The following is an 18,135-nucleotide window of genomic DNA, read 5'->3' on the forward strand; positions in this document are numbered from 1 at the left end:
AGAAAAAATCGAAATGGCCGAAACGAAAAAATGCTACTCCTCCGTCAATTTTAAACATTTTTGGCTCAAACTGTTTTTGTGAATACAATCTGTGATAACCAACAACTCCACGTATGGGTTTGAAGAAATGATAGTTTCAAAACTCAAAAATCCAAAAGTATGAAAAAAATTTTGTTGGCAAATTGGATTTACCACTTAATTCAGTACGCCAAGATGTGTTATGAAACAAATTTCCAGCTCCTTGCGATTTTTTTCTGATCGTGTTGAAATTTCACTGATACCTCTCCTTAATGGGCAACGGCTCTGGGGAGAGGAAAGCACCCTGCTGCAGGAACAACGATGCCAAGGACCGTTTGGGGAGAGGGGGGGGGGGGGTCGATCACAGAGGTGGATTGTGGAAGGCCCGTGCTGCCAGACAGTCGCCCAGCGACGGCAGAGTCCTGCCATTAACACACTACTGTTTGTTCCCTAGCAGTAGGGCCTTTCTTACAGCTTTCAGGCTTTAATGTATGACGTGTTGGCGGCCTGGAAATTGTTCCCTGTCAGGCGAGAAACTTTTTCAGAATCTGTAGATATTTTTCGGGCCAGCTTTCAGAAGAATCAAACGGTGGCGTCCCTGGGTTGTCAGTAATTTTTGGCAGCAAGCCACTCTATTGTTGGAGTGATTTTGACCCGTCGCATGGAGGAATATTGTGCGCTGATATTTGATTACGCCTTATGCGTGGTGAAGTCTTGTCGTGTGTAATGGGTAGCGAGAATTTTCAGATGTTGTCCACATGGAGCATTTTTAGGAGGATGAGGTTTTCGGAGGTATTTAGAGAGAGTGGGTCTGGCACCGGCGCAGAGTGAAGATTAAAGTAGTCCCGCAAGGGTAGCAATCAGTGCGGAGTCAGACGTTCAAATCTGTGATAGGCGCACTGGTCGTGGACTCGCAGACTTTCAGCACCGGCCACAGGATTTATGTACGATGGGCAGCTGCCTGTGGTGAGTATCTTTGCAGCTACAGCACGTTAGGAATTTTCGAATGTTCTTTACACCCTCCGTGACGTTCTTTCGTTACAGCAGGAATTATTCAATTAATGTGGGTAGCACACTCTTACAGTTTGGTGGTTCACAATCGCTGTCGCTTAAGATACAATCAGCCAGATAGCGGTAATGTTAATACTGAAAGGCGGAGGCGGCGTGTAGTGAATTCCAGCAATTCCATCGAACTTGCCAACTGAGCATCAGTACTGATGTGATTGTGATTTATAGGTGTTTTAATAGCATATCTGCTCTTAAAAATTGTGGTTGAATGCCATATTTCATAAACACTGCTTTGCAATAAATACATCGTCATAATGAATAACCTCTCTCACTTTAGAATAAATTACAATGACAGAAACAAAAATCGCAACACTGAGAAGGAGTTGTGTGACATAAACGAAAGTTGGAAGGAGTCTTTCTACATCTGAAAGACGGCGTCTATTCGAATTTTGCGCCGGTCGCATGAGAATGGCGCTGGTAGCGCCACTAGGGGGATGCAAATTAGGTTTGCTGTAAATATACGATGTAACGGTAGTGAGCGTTAGCTTCCTTTGAGACTGGAAATGGTGAGCTGATGTTAATCATGAATGTCTTAGGGCACCAAGGGCGCCATTACTAACACCCCAGTGAGTTTCAACAAGGTTATGTAATAGGGCTACAAGAAGCTGGATGTTCCTTCTGCGGTACTGCAGACAGACTTGGCAGGAATGTAACCACTGTACATTATTGCTGCCGGCTGTGGTAACGACAGTGTACGGTCGTAACATGACTGGATTCTGCACGGCCATGTGGCACTACCGAGAGGGAACACAATCATGGTCGGCATACAGCTCTGGCGCATCGTACAGCATATGCAGCAGCAATTTGAGCAGCAGTTGGAACCACAGTGACACAACACACTGTTACAAATCGGTTACTTCAAGGACTGCTCCGAGCCAAATGCCCTGTAGCGCGCATTCCATTGACCACAAACCACCGCCATTTGCGATTTCCGTGGTGTTAAGTAAGAGCTCAGTGAAGGGCACAGTTGAGTTCTGTTGCGTTTTATGGTGAAAGTTGGATCTGCCTCCGTCCAGTAATGGCTGTGAGTTTGTCATAAGGAGGCTAGTTGAGGACATGCAACCACCTTGTCTGCGTGATACACACTCCGGACCTACACCTGGACTTACAGTCTGGGATGACACATCGTACGACAGTAGGAGCACTCTCTTGATTATCTCACGCAAACTTACTGCAGATTTGAACGTCAGTCTGCTGATTCGACATGTTGTACTGGCTTTTATGAGCAGCATTCCAGGGAGTGTTTTCCAACAGGATAACGCTCGCCCACATACCACTGCTGTAACCCAACGTGCTCTGCAGAGTGTCGACATGTTGTCTTGGTCTCTTCGATCACCAGATCTGTCTCCAATAGAGGACGTGTGGGACATCATCAGACGACAACTCCAGCGTCATCTGAACCAGCATTAACCATCCTTGTATTGACTAACCAAGTGCAACATGCATGGAACTCCATCCCATAAACTCACATCTGGCACCTGTAAAATACAATGCATACACGTTTGTAAGCTTGCATTCAACATTCTGGCGGTTACACCAGTTATTAAAGTATCAGCATTTCACATTTTCAATGGGTTATCTTGCACTTATATTAATCTGTGATCTTTCAATATTAATCAGTTACATATGTTACCTAGACAAATCTATTCCCGTAATTTCATTACTCTACGTTAATTATTTGTTGTTGTGGTTTTTTTTCATCAGTGTATATCTTGTCCACTTGACAGTTTAAGTCGTTTTCTTGATTTTTGTCGTTTACTGTTTTGTTACGAATTTTCCAACTTAGGCCACACTACTGGGGCCACATGTTATTAATATACGTTTAGGCAGTCCCCTGTGCACAGATTACAGTAGTGTATATTAAGGATGGTTCTGTGCCAGGGGGATGGTTCCTTTGAAAGGGCACGGTCGGTTTTCTTCCGTAATCCGATGGGACCGATGACCTCACTGTTTTGTCCCCTCCCTCAAATCAAAAACCAACTGCGTGCTGTCAAGACTTTTGATAGTATTAGGTAAGTGACCAAAGACTTTAGTGCCAGTATAATTCACCCCTTTCTGTGCCAAAGTTAGATTTAATCTTGAATAGTGAAGATCGTCCTTTCTCCTGGTATTGTAGTTAGCAGTGTGCATAACTACAATACCAGGAGAAAGGACGATCTTCACTATTCAAGATTAAATCTAACTTTGGCACAGAAAGGGGTGAATTATACTGGCACTAAAGTCTTTGGTCACTTACCTAATACTATCAAAAGTCTGACAGATAACCAACAAGTATTTAAGAAGAAATTAAAAGAATTTCTGAATGACAACTCCTTCTACTCCATAGAGGAATTTTTAGATATAAATTAAGAAAAAAAATATTTAAAAAAAAAATTAAAAAAAAATAAAGAAAAACAAAAAACACAAAAAATAAAGTTGTTATATTAACTTAAGTATGTTGTTAAATTAACCTAATTATGTCATGTATTGGAAAATTCGACTCATTCCACATCATTACGAAATATCGTATTCATGATCCATGGAACTAGTATTAATCTAATCTAATCTAATCTAATCAACCAGATGCAGAAATTAATCACAAGTAATTCTCACATTAACATACCTTCATGGCAATTCATATCCTAAGGACACTGGTACAGGAGAGTACGATATGGTGGGCTCTATGGGATATGTCAGAGGACTTGTCAGTTTGGTCGTCTACATGGCTTTACAGTGATGAGGAAACAGCGTGTTTCACACGCATGGAGTGACTATGAGACAGATTTTATTCAAATCGCCGTTTATTGTACTTTGGAGATTTCAATACAAAATAAATCAGAAGACTTCCTGCATATTGTGTAAAATTATTTTAATCTTTCGGAATCTGTACTCAAATATTCAAGTTTCTGAAGAGTTACATGCTAGTATGGCTGTTTTAAGCTTCTGGTGTGTAGAGCCAGAACATCTTTATAGTGGAAAGGTGAGATAAGGAAACATTATCACCTCCTGAATTAGTACTACTAACTTCACATGGTAAGTGTCTCACGTTACTGACTTGTATATTGCACATCACGCATCAATCAAAATACTTACACTTCATGTGTGGAAAACGACTTCTTTAACTGTGCATTTTGTCAAAACCATACTCAATGTCTATGAAGGGAAGAAACATTTGGTTTGAAGAGCAGATCGGCTATTCTCTTCACTTCGACCATATCACATGTTGCACCACAGTGCCATAAAAAAGATGTAATAACGTGTGTCTTCGTTACGAACAGCGAGTGAAAGATTAATCATTCTACAATGCATCATCGCAGTATGCTAAGAAATCACTGACGTGAATAATACTAAAAGTTGCGAAAAATATTAATAGTTTTTAAACAAAACGGGATATCTGTAACACGTCGAAAAGAGCAGCCCATCTTGTGTCACAACTGCACCTCATAAACATCTGTAAAATTAGCAGGCAAATATTAGTAGTGGAACAAGGAGGGGCACCAGTGAAATTTGTTAGTGTGGGTTTTGTACATTCAGGGGCAAGCACAAATTCAGGTGCAAACCTTTTGTTGTCTTTTGATTGACACGTCCTTAACCCATCAGTCTGCTAAGACGACTATGACCCCCTGGGGATAATCCATCCTTTTGATTGACATGTCCTTTACCTATTGTTCAGTTATGTGGTCTTCCAAGATACCCCCAACTCCCCTCCTCCCCATACCCCTCCCCCTCATCCGTCTCTTTGGCAACTCCCATCACTGATACAAGACACTTAATATCAATTTGATCGACTAATTAATTAAACATATCAATTAATTAAACCACTTCCTCTAGGAAATCTTCCAGCCCCCCCCCCCACTCCCACCAGGAAATTGGAGGGAAAAAGACTCATTTGGTCGGCCATTTCGTAGGAAATCGATTGCAGTGTATGAAATATTGTTTAAACAATTTGGAATATATGTGGAATATTGTTTATTTAAATAATTTATGGGTTACAAGGCAGTGTTTGGAATATAGTTTATTTACATAGTTAAAGAATTTGTCAGAAAATTGACTAAAGAGTATGGAATACTGTTCATTGAGACAATTATCCCCAGGGAGTCATAATCCCCTTAGCAGCACAATATTTTAAAGACCTGTCGATTAAAAGAGAACAATGGGTTTGCCTCTGAATGTATCCTTGCCCCTGAATGTAGGCAACCTACACTAACAAATTGCACTGGTGCCCCCCCTTACATAGTCTCAAGTCGGATGAAAGTCAGAGAAAAAGAAATGTCGTAAAAAATTATGTTACATGTGACTGCAGAAAACAACAACAGACATTAAAGGTACAAAGCTGCCATTGTCAAGTGATCACTATGGCGTTTCCCGAATTGGTCTAACTGACTTATGGTGGTGGCAAGGAATAACACATTCTCTTTACTAATTTAGACACAGCACTTACTCAAGGAAAGAAATTCTTTCTAGCTACAAGCACAGAGTAATGCGGGAACAGCATTATTTGTCACAATCATGAACTTACCATTACGGTAACCGGCGCAGAACGTGGTATAACGCACGTACTTTCTGAAGTCTCGCTCTTGTTCCTCGATGCAGCGTCTGTCGTCGATGACTGGCATGTCGATGACGTGCAGCGTGTCAGCGAAATCGTCGTACTCGTTCATACCCCACCCAGCTGCCTGAAACGTAGCCTTTTTCTAGATTCTACAAGGTAGTGTTTTGTATGTATACTTCACTAGAAAAACATATCATTAATAATAATACCGCAATCACTAAAATTCTGCAGTGATAAGTGGAAATACGGAGAAGGAATGCTGGACAAGGTACATCAAAATTTCCAGAGAAATAAGTCCCCTTTTAAAAAGAGGATTCAAGGGCGACAGGACACCCCTCCACACCACTCAATACCACCACCCCCTCCTCGTCATACCATAATCCTTCGTTTTCGAAAGTAAGATGAAGCCATCGGAACACTGAGTGAGGAAAACTGCGAAATTCTATCGAATAATTTAAGAAACTTCTACACTGTGAAACACCACCTAATCCAATGAGAACTAGTAAATTAAGGTTTCAAAATGAGCAAACTCAATATTCTAACTCCGAAAATCGACAAGGCTACTGGAAAGGACTCCAAAATTCTAAAATTTTGGAAGCCTGATCCCAACACAGCGGTAGGTGTTTCCATAATATTATAGTAACCATATATTAAAAAGAAGAATTACAAAAGGATTGTATATTGGCTTCGACTCATCCTCTGCATACGAAAAGAAATACTCAAAAAGGAAAATGATTACTGTGCCACATCATTGTTCACAGCAATGTAAAAGTTTTTCGTAAAGCACCGCCTATCCGTTTTCTTTACATTTCTTTATTTTTTATTTTAATCTTAATTTTTCTCATGATGCTGTAAGATAAATACAAGAAGTATCTTTCTAGAATAGTTTTAAGTAAAACACAAGCACGCACTTCCGAATTTTCTCGTACTTAATTATGTTGCCAACTAATGCCTCACCATAGCACTGAAAAGCACTCTTCAGTTTCAGAGACAACGTTTGCCTGCTATTTTCCACAGTAAGTTAATGACCAAAATGTGAGTAAAATTACTAGCTTTGAATTAGTAGTGCATTTTTCTTTTCTTCCTTTTTTTCTATTCTGAGATACATTTGTGATATAAATTTACATTGTAAGTGCATAACCTGTACAGTCAAGACTTAAAGAGAAAGTCGATAGCTGACTACTTTCTATATGATAGTGAGATGAATAGGAGCATCATTGACTTTAAGGTATTACCACCTTGGATAACGACCACCGTTTGCTGGTAATTAACCTGAGAGCGACTAAGGATAATAAAGGGACAGAAAACCAGGAAAGACATATAAGGGTATGGAAGTTGAAGGAGGAGAAAGCAGGCTACAGTACCTACAAGTAGTAAAGGAAAGCATCGCAAAGGATGTACCAAAAAAAGAGGAATGAGGTGGATTCAAGGAAACATCAGTATGTGTGGCGGAAGCAATATGTGGGAGGACAAGCAACAAAAAGAGATGAAAAGAAACACCCTGGTGGAATGATGAAATGATACAGTTCAAAAGAAGAATAGATCCTTTAGGGTATGGTTCCAGAAGAGAACAGCAGAGACAAGGGAAGAGTATCAGCAAGGAAGAAGCAAAACGAGTGGTGGCGGAGGAAAGAAGAAAGTGGATGGAACAGTGGACCAGAATGATGGAGGAGGATAGTGAAGGTTCAAAAAAGGTGTTATGTGGGATGATTAAAAGTAAGAGGAAGAACGGTATGACAGATTATGCTCGAATAGTGAACAAAAGTGGACAAGATGTAGAGAATAAGGAGGAACTCAAGAATATGTGAAGGAGTATTTTGAAGATCTGAACCTGAATGGGACCTGGATGAGGAAGAACAAGCCAAGGAGAAAAAAAGAGGAGGAAGAGCAAATAGAAAAAGACCTTACATGGGGAGAAGTGGAAGAGGCATTGGGCAAGATGAAGGGAGGGCAGTCACCAGGTCTGGATGAGCTAAGTGTAGAGATGGAGAGAGCAGCAAGAGAGGTGAGGATACAAAGGCTATATCGAGTAATGAAAATTGTGTGGGGACAGAAGATGATCCCAGAAGACTTGAAGAAGGGAATAATAGTCCCGATCTTTAAGAAGGTGAATAGAAAAGAGTGCAAGAACTATCGAGGGATAACATTGATGACTCATTGTGCAAAGATTTTTGAGAAAATTTTGGAAGCACGAATTTGAGCAAAATTAGAAAGAATATTGAGGGAAGAGCAACAGACTTCAGAACAGGAAGATCCACAGTGGATCTAATTTTTGCAGTAAGACAGCTGCAGGAACAGCACTATGAATATGGAATAGATCTACTAATGACCTTCCTGGACATTCAAAAAGCATATGATAGTGTACGTAGAAGCAAAGTGTGGAAAGCTCTGGAGAACAGAGGAGCAGCAAAACAGATTATTTGGAGGATACGGGAAATGTACCATGGAAGTGTGAGCTGTGTGAAAGTGGGAGGAGAGAGATCAGCTTGGACTGAACAGAAGATTGGCTTGAGGCAGGGACGAGCACTTTCACCATTACTCTGCATTGTAGTGATCGATGATGCAATGAGTACAGTAGCACAAGTAATTGGTGATACGCAGATGAAAGCTATAGTGTTTGCAGATTATCTGATGATTTAGGGAAATAAGGAGGAGGAAGTAAAAGAGCAGTTGGGTGTATGGAAACGAACAGTACAAGAATTTGGGATGAAATTTAGTATAAGTGAGAGTGAGATAATTATCACAACAAGAAAGAAGGAGGGAGGAATAACTGGAATAACAATTGGTGAGAAACGATTGAGGAGAGTGGAGAGTTTCAAGTACCTAGGAAGCCTGATACAGGAAGATGGAAAAAACGACAGAAAAATAAACGAGCGGGAGAGAAAAGCAGAAGCATTTCGGAAAAGTGTCAGAAGCCTGAAATGGAGCAAGGATGTACCCCAAATCAGTATACCGGTCATACTATGTGCCAATCCTGACATATGCATCAGAAACCTGGGTTATGAAAGGAACAGAGAAAATCAAAGAACAAGCTAGTGAGATGAAATTCTTGAGAAACAGTATTGGAGTGACAAAGGTAGACACGTTAAGAAATGAGAGGATTGGAGAGTTATTGAAGGTGGAAACATTACAGGAGGAGATAGAGAAATCAAGGCTGAGATGGTATGGACACGTTAAGAGAATGGAGGAGAAGAGGATACCCAGGAGGATACACGAGATGAAACTGGAAGGAAAGAGCTCAAGAGGAAGACCGAGAGACAGATGGCTGAAAGGAGTAGAGGAATGCGTCCAGAAGAAATGAGAAGACCAAGGTGAAGACGGAGAGATGGTGGCAAGACAGAAGACGATGGAGAGGTCCATGTTCCATACAGACCCGGCCAGAGGCTGGAAACTGTCCAAGATGATGACGACGAAGTGCATAACTTCGCAACTTAGTGAATTGTTGAATTTCATATTCGCTATACTCTCAGATGATAGATTCCATGCATAAACCTTTGTCATCAACCGTCGACTGATTAAAAATTGGTATCTTCTTCCATAGTAATGACTTTTAAAGAAGTGACCTGATCTATGTTCCCAGGTTATAAAAGAAAAGTGTTACTTTTCATTTCTGAAACTCCTACAATACTACAGCATATTTTTGTAGCTGCTTCCATTTTTAATACAAAGCACCTAATTCTCATTGCAATTTCTGGATCCCTGCGTTGGAATTTCGGCTTTTTCTCAATAAATCATCGCTTAAAACAACACTTCCGAAACAGAGCCGAGTCTCACAGGTATGACGTTTTAATTTATTACTGCTTTACTACTAACTCTACTCACCCCACATGCACACTACTTGATGTACCTGCAAAATTATAGCATAGTACCACACTGATAAGCCAAAATATTATGACCAGTGCCCACCGCGACGTTGAATGCCGCCTGGTGGTGCTGAGGACACGTGACGCGGTAAGAAACATATGTAAGCGGAGCAGACGTGGACAGGGGATCCCCATAGCGATGATATGGGCTGCAAATGGGGAAGTCTGTTGAGATAAGCGACTTCGACAAAGGAAAGATTATTATTACGCAGAGCCTGTGAACGAGTATCTCGAGAGGGTGAAGGCGTGCGAATGTTCACGCGCTACTGTCGTGAGCATCTACAACAAGAAGTGAAAGGACAGTGAAAGTACCACTAGACGCAAAATGGTTGGACTGTTCACAGAACGTAGGTTTCGGAGGCTTGTCCGCTCTGTAAAGTACGATGGATGGTGATGTGCGGCATCTCTGCCGAAAGAGCACAATGCTGGTGCACGCACAAATGTTTCAGAGCACACCGGTCACGGTACATTGTTGAACATGGAGCTCCACAGTAGACGATCCCTATGTGTTCAAATTTTGACCCAACGCCATTGCAAATTACGATTGCAGTGGGCATGGGACCATCGGAATTCGACCGTCGATCAATGGAAACGTGTCGGCTCCTCAGGTGAATCATTTTTCCTACACTAGGCCTTTGCTCGTCTCCACAAACACCGTCACAGAGGCGGCTCGAAGCGTGCAGTGCGCCACTGACGCAGGCACGTGGTAGTTATTATGGTATGGGAGGCATTCTCCTGCGTTTGCTTAGGACCTATGGTGGTAATCGAAGATGCACTGACAGCTGCGAACTACCTGCACCCCTTCATGCTTGATGTCGTCTTTCAGCAGTTCAACTGTCCGTGTCTAGGAGCCAGAACCGTGCTACATTTGTTTGAGGAGTATTATTCGAGGGTTGGAACTTTAATAGTCACAACTATTTATTTACAGCTCGTACAAAATAGACGCGTGTTTCAAAGTTTTACTGACCTTCATAGTAGTCACCAGCATTGTGTATAACCCATTGCCAGCGATGAGGAAGTCGTAGAATACTCTTAGCAGTGCCAGCTGTGTTGACAATTCGAGCGGCGCGGTCTATTGCCCGACGAATTTGTAGCAGTTCTGAAGCGACTGCCGTGAAGTGTTTCCTTCAGTTTAAAAATCGAGCACTGTAGGTGCTTGAGCATTGTCCTTAAAATGATGGTCAGGTCCTGTAGAAAGTGTCATCACTTCTGTCTCTATGCTGTTCATTTTTTTGGAACACAACCTACGACCAGCTTAAAGACAGAAGTGATGACACTTTCTGCAGGACCTGACCATCATTTTGCAGGACAAAGCTCAAGCACGTGCAGTGCAAGCTGTTACTGATTTGTTTGACTGACGGAGCTGCTAAGTGCTATACCACCCACTGCACTCACCTGACTTCAGCCCTCGCGAGTTCAACTCGATTTCTAAACTGAAGGAAACACTTTACGGCAGTCGCTTCAAAACTGCTACAAATTCGTCGGGCAATAGACCGCGCCGCTCGAACTGTCAACACAACTGGCACTGCTAAGAGTATTCTACGACTTCCTCATCGCTGGCAACGGGTTATTTAAGTAATTACTTATTTACATAAAAAAAGGCGACGTGAACTGTTTGATAATCGAAAAGTAACGCATACCAAAACAAAACTGTATCGTTTTAGAGCCCACTGAAGATGCTTTTGAGTAAAAAAAAAAAAAACGCGTCTGGGATAGATAAATTACAGTGCAGCAAGAAATGGCGGTTTTATTTGCAAAATAACTGTTACGTCTCGATTGGCCTGCAAAAGCACCTCAACTGAACCCCATAGAAAATCGGTGGGACGTGTCAGAACAGGGGGGCTAAAACGCCAACATCAGAATCCCCACAATTTGGCGGCAATGTATGACCAAATCTTCAGCCATTGGCCTAACCAGGATGCGAAGTCCCCGCACAACTAACGGAATTCAGGCGGTTATCGAGTCCAGGTGTGGAATTACATGGTATTAAATGATGCTTGAAAGGATATCTCTAGGGGTGACTAATTTGTTGCCCGGTGAGCTTAGAAACGTTCATCCGCTAAATAATACCGAGTAGCTAAAGTACTCAATGCAATTTGAAAGAATTTCTTTCCAGAATGTCTCTTCTTGAAGAAGAAACTTTCAGTGGGTTGAGTTACTCCAGTTGTACGTAAAACCATACAGGTCGTGACCACTGTTGTTTACCTGTCCGATGCTGCCCGGGGCGAGTTGGCGGTCCATGTGGCGCAGCTCCCAGTCTATGCAGACGGGCTGCACGGCCACCGACAAGTTGGCGGGCGCGGCCAGCACCACGAGCGCCAGGTCAGACGCGTAGTGTCCCTCCTGGTCCTGGTACGTCGGCGGCAAAATCAGATCCCGCACCTGCAGTGCAATGATCGAGCATCAGGCGACCACTGACATTAACGAGCTGTGCGAGTTCGTACCTCGATCTACTAGTGCTCGATTATCTTTGCGGATCGATAATTACAGGGAATTTCTCTGGTCTGCTGAAAGGGGGCAGTGCGAGCGGTTTTGAAACGTTGGTCGCCGCGTGAGAGCTAGGACGAGGCGCTACAGGGAGTTGGGCTTTTTTCCTTGTGCTGGTGGTGCGGCGTGAACGAGGAAGTTAGGGCCGCGCGGCGAGTGTGTATACGGAATGTCAGGGTACCCGCTGAGAAAACAGAAGGGATCTTAACTTCAGCGAGGATGACCCTAAGCTAATTTATATTGGTCGACCTTCGTTGCCCATACGGAAAATGTGGCGCCGGGAGCAACCTTTTGGTGAGCAAAAACTGAATAATTGACGCGTTCCCGGAATGCGAAAATTTTCTCCGTTGCCGCAAGGTTCGAACACTTCTTGTCTGGATCAAAGTGACTGTTGACTTTGAATTTAATGTTCTGCAGTAATTAACGTTCACAGTCTTTTGTCAGTGGATAAGTTTCAACTTTGGAAAAGAATTTACTATTTAATTCTGTTTCTCCTTCAATGTTTACTAGCTGCATCCATGTGATCCCCAAAAGTTTCAGTTATAGTACTGTTTCAGACAGAATATTTACCTTGTACGCAGGTGAGCCAAAACATTATGACCACCTTCTTATTAGCTTGCTCTGATTCTGGGTATCAGGGGTCCGACAGTTTGATGGTAGGTTTGTGGAGGCATGTGGTATTTTTTGTAAACCCTTGTCAACAGGTTTTCAAAGGCCTCGTCGCTACTGCTGCGGAGGCCAAGTTGCAGTGTGAGGCTGTGAGTTAGTCAAACAGCTTCTGGTGCAGTACGCTGGCCAGAGTGGCCAAGCGGTTCTAGGCGCTACAGTCTTGAGCTGCGCGACCGCTACGGTCGCAGGTTCGAATCCAAACCTCGGGCATGGATGTGTGTGATGTCCTTAGGTTAGTTAGGTTTAAATAGTTCTTAGTTCTAGGGGACTGATGACCTCAGAAGTTAAGTCCCGTAGTGCTCAGAGCCATTTGAACCATTTTTCTGGTGCAGTACACCGCTAAGATAATTTCTCCCTGACATTATTACACTGCTATGCCCCAGCGTCAGGTAACAGAATAGGAGAACGAAGGTTTTACAATCCTCCAACAGATTAGTAACAAAGTCACACAAATGAGTTAAAAAGATTTACTTATCTTTGTGACTTGTTGGATAATGAAGTCTTCAACACTGCATATAATATTACACAAAAAAGGCCCTCAATGGCTAAGTGCAAATAGTCGTAGGTAAACTTCACAGTACATAGCAAATGCAATTTACAACAACTGTCTGTTCACTTCTAAGAGTTCACTAAACGACGTTCCCTGTAGAAGTCAGCTCTGGACGATGATCTATAACCAAGTGGGCGAGAGCTGCTCTTCTATCTTCCGAGTAGGCTTCTGTCCGTTGTCGCCGATCAATTGCGGATTGTACTCGGCCGGCAGTTGGCCGAGGCGAAGTCGATATCTTCATCCTCAGCGCCGCTCGTGGCGATGGTGGAACTCGCGCAAATGGCGAGTCTCTGTGGCACTGGCCCAAGCTCGCATATTTGGGCCTTTGGTGCTTTTGCCCCGGCCGTGTCTTGTTCGGACGACACAGCAGCAATAGATATCTACGCACAGGTCACGTAATTCGAATAAATAACGGGCCGCTGAACTGCGTACGCCGTGATGGCGCCTGATTGCGACCAAGAGGGTTTCCGTTCCTCAAACCACTGTAACACGATTCTGGCTCCCAGATACAGACATCTATACTGCTGAAAGATAAACATCGCTGTCGGAGGAGACATCAAGCATGAAGGTTCAAAAAATGGTTCAAATGGCTCTGAGCACTATGGGACTCAACTTCTGAGGTCATTAGTCCCCTAGAACTTAGAACTAGTTAAATCTAACTAACCTAAGGACATCACACACATCCATGCCCGAGGCAGGATTCGAACCTGCGACCGTAGCGGTCTCGCGGTTCCAGACTGCAGCGCCTAGAACCGCTCGGCCACTTCGGCCGGCTCAAGCATGAAGGGATGCAGGTGGTTCGCAGCTGTCAGTGCTTCTTTGATTACTACCACAGGTCCCATGTAAGCTCAGGAGAATGTCTCGCATAGCAAAATACTGCTCCCACCAGCTTGCACCCGTGGTGCGCTGAACGTTTCGAGACGCCGTTCATCTCGAAGGCGGCGTTTGCGGAGACGACCATGGACCTAGTGTAGCAAAAACATGGTTCGCCCGAAGAGCCGACACGTTTCCATTGATAGACGGACGAATCCCGATGGCCCTGTGCCCACTGCAGTCGTAACTGACTAGGTCGTTGGGTCAACGTGCGAACGCGTAGGGGTGGTCTGCTGCGGGGCTCCGTATTCAATAATGTACGACGAACGGTGTGCTCCAAAACACTTGTACGTGTATCAGTATTGTGCTCTTTCTGCAGAGATGCCACATATCACCATCTATCCTACTTTACAGAGCAGACAAGCGGAGGATTTTGTATTGGAGGATTGGATTGTTTGGGGGAGGAGACCAGACAGCGAGGTCATTGGTCTCATCGGATTAGGGAAGGAAGCCGGCCGTGCCCTTTCAAAGCAACCATCCCGGCATTTGCCTGGAGCGATTTAGGGAAATCACTGAAAACCTAAATCAGGATGGCCGGACGCGGAATTGAACCGTCGTCCTCCCGAATGCGGGTCCAGTGTGCTAGCAACTGCGCCACCTCGCTCGGTACACCAGAGAAGCCTCCGAACCACACGTTCTATGAAGAGTCGTGGACATCCAACCATTTAGTGCCTAGTGGTGGTTTCACTGTCCTACCTCCTTCCGTAGATGCTCACGGCAGTAGCACGTGAACATTCGACCAGCTTCCCCATTTTCGAGATACCCGTTCACAGGTTCTGCGTAATAATAATCTGTCCTTTGGCAAAGTCTCTTATGTAAATGGATTCCCCCATTTGCACCCCATATCCTCGCTAGGGTGATCCCCCGTCAGTGTCTGCTCCGCTTACATACTTTTGTTACCACGTTATGTGTTCGCAACGCCACCAGGCGGCATCCAACGTCGCGGTGGGCAATGGTCACAATGTTTTGGCTGATCAGTGTACCTAATGGTGGTTTACCTATTGTAGTAGAGGCCAGTGTTAAACTAACTCAGCATTGCACTTGTTTTGCGATTGACTGGTTGAGACGCCTTGGAAGTCCCCTTCGTCCAGGCGTAATGAGAGTACGCAAACCCGCAAGGAGCTGTTCGCTCATCTTAATTTTTATGCTAAGGAGATCTTGTGAACATCTGGCCATATGTATTGAATGCCCTAAGGTTATTTCTAAGGATTTCATGATTTAAAAAAAAAAATGAAAATCTGTTACTGGCATTTTGGGGGCGCGTCGTATTTAGCTGTATAGTTGTTTACTCAGCAGTATGTAACGCGATAAATTACTCCTGAAGTCAGCTGATTTTCGCAACTAATGAAAACTCACTTAAACAAATATTCCTTTAAATAATTTTTATTATTGCCTTTTCGCGCTGTGTCTGTTTTTGGTAATTAAACGGTGACTCATTATAAATCACTACTGAGGTTGTCGAACTACTATTTAACCTGCCTTAAGAAAAATTTTATTAAAATTTATTAGTGTCATTTTGCTTCTATGTTGTATTGCAGAGTTTAGTCTGACGGTAACTACTCATTAGTATTTAAGCTGATAAATCACTGCTGACGTTCCTGAAATACTATGTAGCCTGCCGTAAAGAAAATTTTATTAAGTACTATTTTCGTCATTTAGCAGCTGTGTGGTATACCACAACATAATTTAACGGTGTGTAATCATTAGCATTTAAGCTGACAAATCGCTACTGTGGTTGCTGGAGTCTTGTTTAAAGTGCCTTAAGGAAAATTTTGTTAAGCCTTATTTTGGTCATTCTGCGGCTGTCTGGTACTCCGCAGTTTACTTTAACGTAGACTACTCATTAGTATTTAGTGTGATAAGTCACTGCAGAGGTTACTGAAGTACTATTTTACTTGCATTTAAAGAAAATTTTTGGAAAGCTGTTATTGTCATTTTGGGACTGTGCTACATTCCCAGCCGAATTGTGTTCATTCATTATTTGTATTTTTTTATTTTATTAATGTGATCTAAGGCCTTAATTTCTAAGCACAAGGCAATTATCGATAAATCCTGATATTGCTATTAAACAAAAGATAATTTCTGGCACGTACCATTTCCAGACAATCCCCCCCCCCCCCCCCCCGCCGCCCCCATATCAATTAAAACGTTGTGTACATCAGCCCTTAATAAAGTTTCGTCTGTCTGTACAAAGACAGACCACAGACATGAAAAACATACGTCTTGCCAGATAAGACGCCCCTCTCCAATCGCTATTTTACTTGCAAGAAGCACCTCTGCACGTTGTTGGTCAACAGTGTCAGCTAGGACAGACCACACTCGATGGTCCAGGGTCCTGTTAAGGACCATAAACGTAGAGACCCAAAGGGACACGGAGAATGGGTCACCTGGGATACTGTTAGGAGAAAATATTTTCGGCATATTTTGTTAAGCATAGTGCAACAGCGTGTTACTGAAGAACAGCATATGGTATGTGATCAGGCAACCGTTGTAAAAATAAAGAGTCACATAATGCCAACACACCAGCCACACATCAACTGGCAGCGGACCTACACCTGAGTTATGGCCTGGTATGACAGCAGGAGCTCTCTCGTCCCTCGCACCCTGACTGGAAAATTTTACGTCAGTCTGGCTATTATAGATTGTGCTGTCATTCGTGGCGGCATTCCAGGGGAAGTTTTCCAACAGAATAACGCGGCCTTGATACGCCTGGCCATTGAGTCAAACAGACCTTGGATGGCGTGTACGATACAGCTGCCCATGCACCTTCAACACGATACCACACTTCATCAAGAGTAGTGACTGGCGTATTGTGGAGAGCCAGTTGCTCGGCCACCATTGACCAGACGTTTTCAATTGATGAGAGATCTGGAGAACGTGCTGGACAGGGCAGCAGTCGAACGTTTTCTGTATCCAAAAAGGCCCATACAGGACCTGCAACACGCGGTCGTGCTTTATCCTGGTGAAATGTAGGGTTTCGCAGGGTTCGAACGAGGGTTAGAGCCACGGGTCGTAACACATCTGAAATGTAACGTCCACTGTTCAAAGTGCCGTCAATGCGAACAAGAGGTGACTGAGACGTGTAACCAATGGCACCCCATACCATCACGCCCGGTAATACGCCAGTATGGCGATGGCGAATACACGCTTCCAATGTGCGTTCACCGCGATGTCGCCAAACACTGATGCGACCATCATGATGCTGCAAACAGAACCTGGATTCATCCGGAAAAATGACGTTTTGCCATTCGTGCACCCAGGTTCGTCGTAGAGTACACCATCGCAGGCGCTCCTGTCTGTGATGCAGCGTCAAGGGTCTCCGAGCTGATAGTCCATGCTGCTGCAAACGTCGTCGAACTATTCGTGCAGATGGTTGTTGTCTCGCAAACGTCCCCATCTGTTGACTCAGGGATCGAGACGTGGCTGCACGATCCGTTATAGCCATACGGATAAAATGCCTGTCATCTCGACTGCTAATGATACGAGGCCGTTGGGATCCAGCAAGGCATTCCGTATTACTCTCCTGAACCCACCGATTCCATATTGTGCTAACAGTCATTGCATCTCGACCAACGCGATCAGCAATGTCGCGATACGATAAACCGCAATCGCGACAGGCTACAGTCCGACCTTTGTAAAACTGATGATTGTGTATGAGAAATCGGTTGGAAACTTCCCTCATGTCAACACGTTATAGGTGTCGCCACCGGCACCAATCTTGTATGAATGCTCTGAAAAGCTAATCATTTGTATATGACAGCATCTTCTTCCTGTCGATTAAATTTCACGTCTGTAGCACGTCATCTTCGTGGTGTAGCAATTTTAATGGCCAGTAGTATATATACACGTTAATCACTTAAATACGTTACCTAGACAAATGTATTCCCAAAATTTCATTATCTACATTAATTATTTTTTGGTATTGGGATATTTTTTCCGTAAGAGTAATTACTGCGACCTGCATCCACTTCATCCTAGTTATTGCAGTCAAGCCTTGCTCTATCTCCATCATTATTACCAACACGTCCCTCCATTAACCAAACTGGCGATTCACTGATGCCTCACGGAGTGTCTAA

General features: G+C 43.5%; 1 protein-coding gene across 1 annotated transcript in view; it reads right to left on the bottom strand.

Annotated features, from left to right (window-relative positions):
- Positions 1-18,135, bottom strand: part of LOC126455982 (limulus clotting factor C-like) — a 98,933-nt gene that overhangs the window by 31,208 nt on the left and 49,590 nt on the right. Inside the window, exons 3-4 of the mRNA XM_050091739.1 lie at positions 11,686-11,862; positions 5,585-5,741 (exon numbers count right to left, since the gene is read on the bottom strand). Of these exons, the coding sequence (XP_049947696.1) occupies positions 5,585-5,741; positions 11,686-11,862 (334 nt within the window). The remainder of the gene's footprint in view (positions 1-5,584; positions 5,742-11,685; positions 11,863-18,135) is intronic.

The sequence above is a fragment of the Schistocerca serialis genome, chromosome 2, assembly GCF_023864345.2.
Source record: "Schistocerca serialis cubense isolate TAMUIC-IGC-003099 chromosome 2, iqSchSeri2.2, whole genome shotgun sequence".
Lineage (NCBI taxonomy): Eukaryota > Metazoa > Arthropoda > Insecta > Orthoptera > Acrididae > Schistocerca > Schistocerca serialis.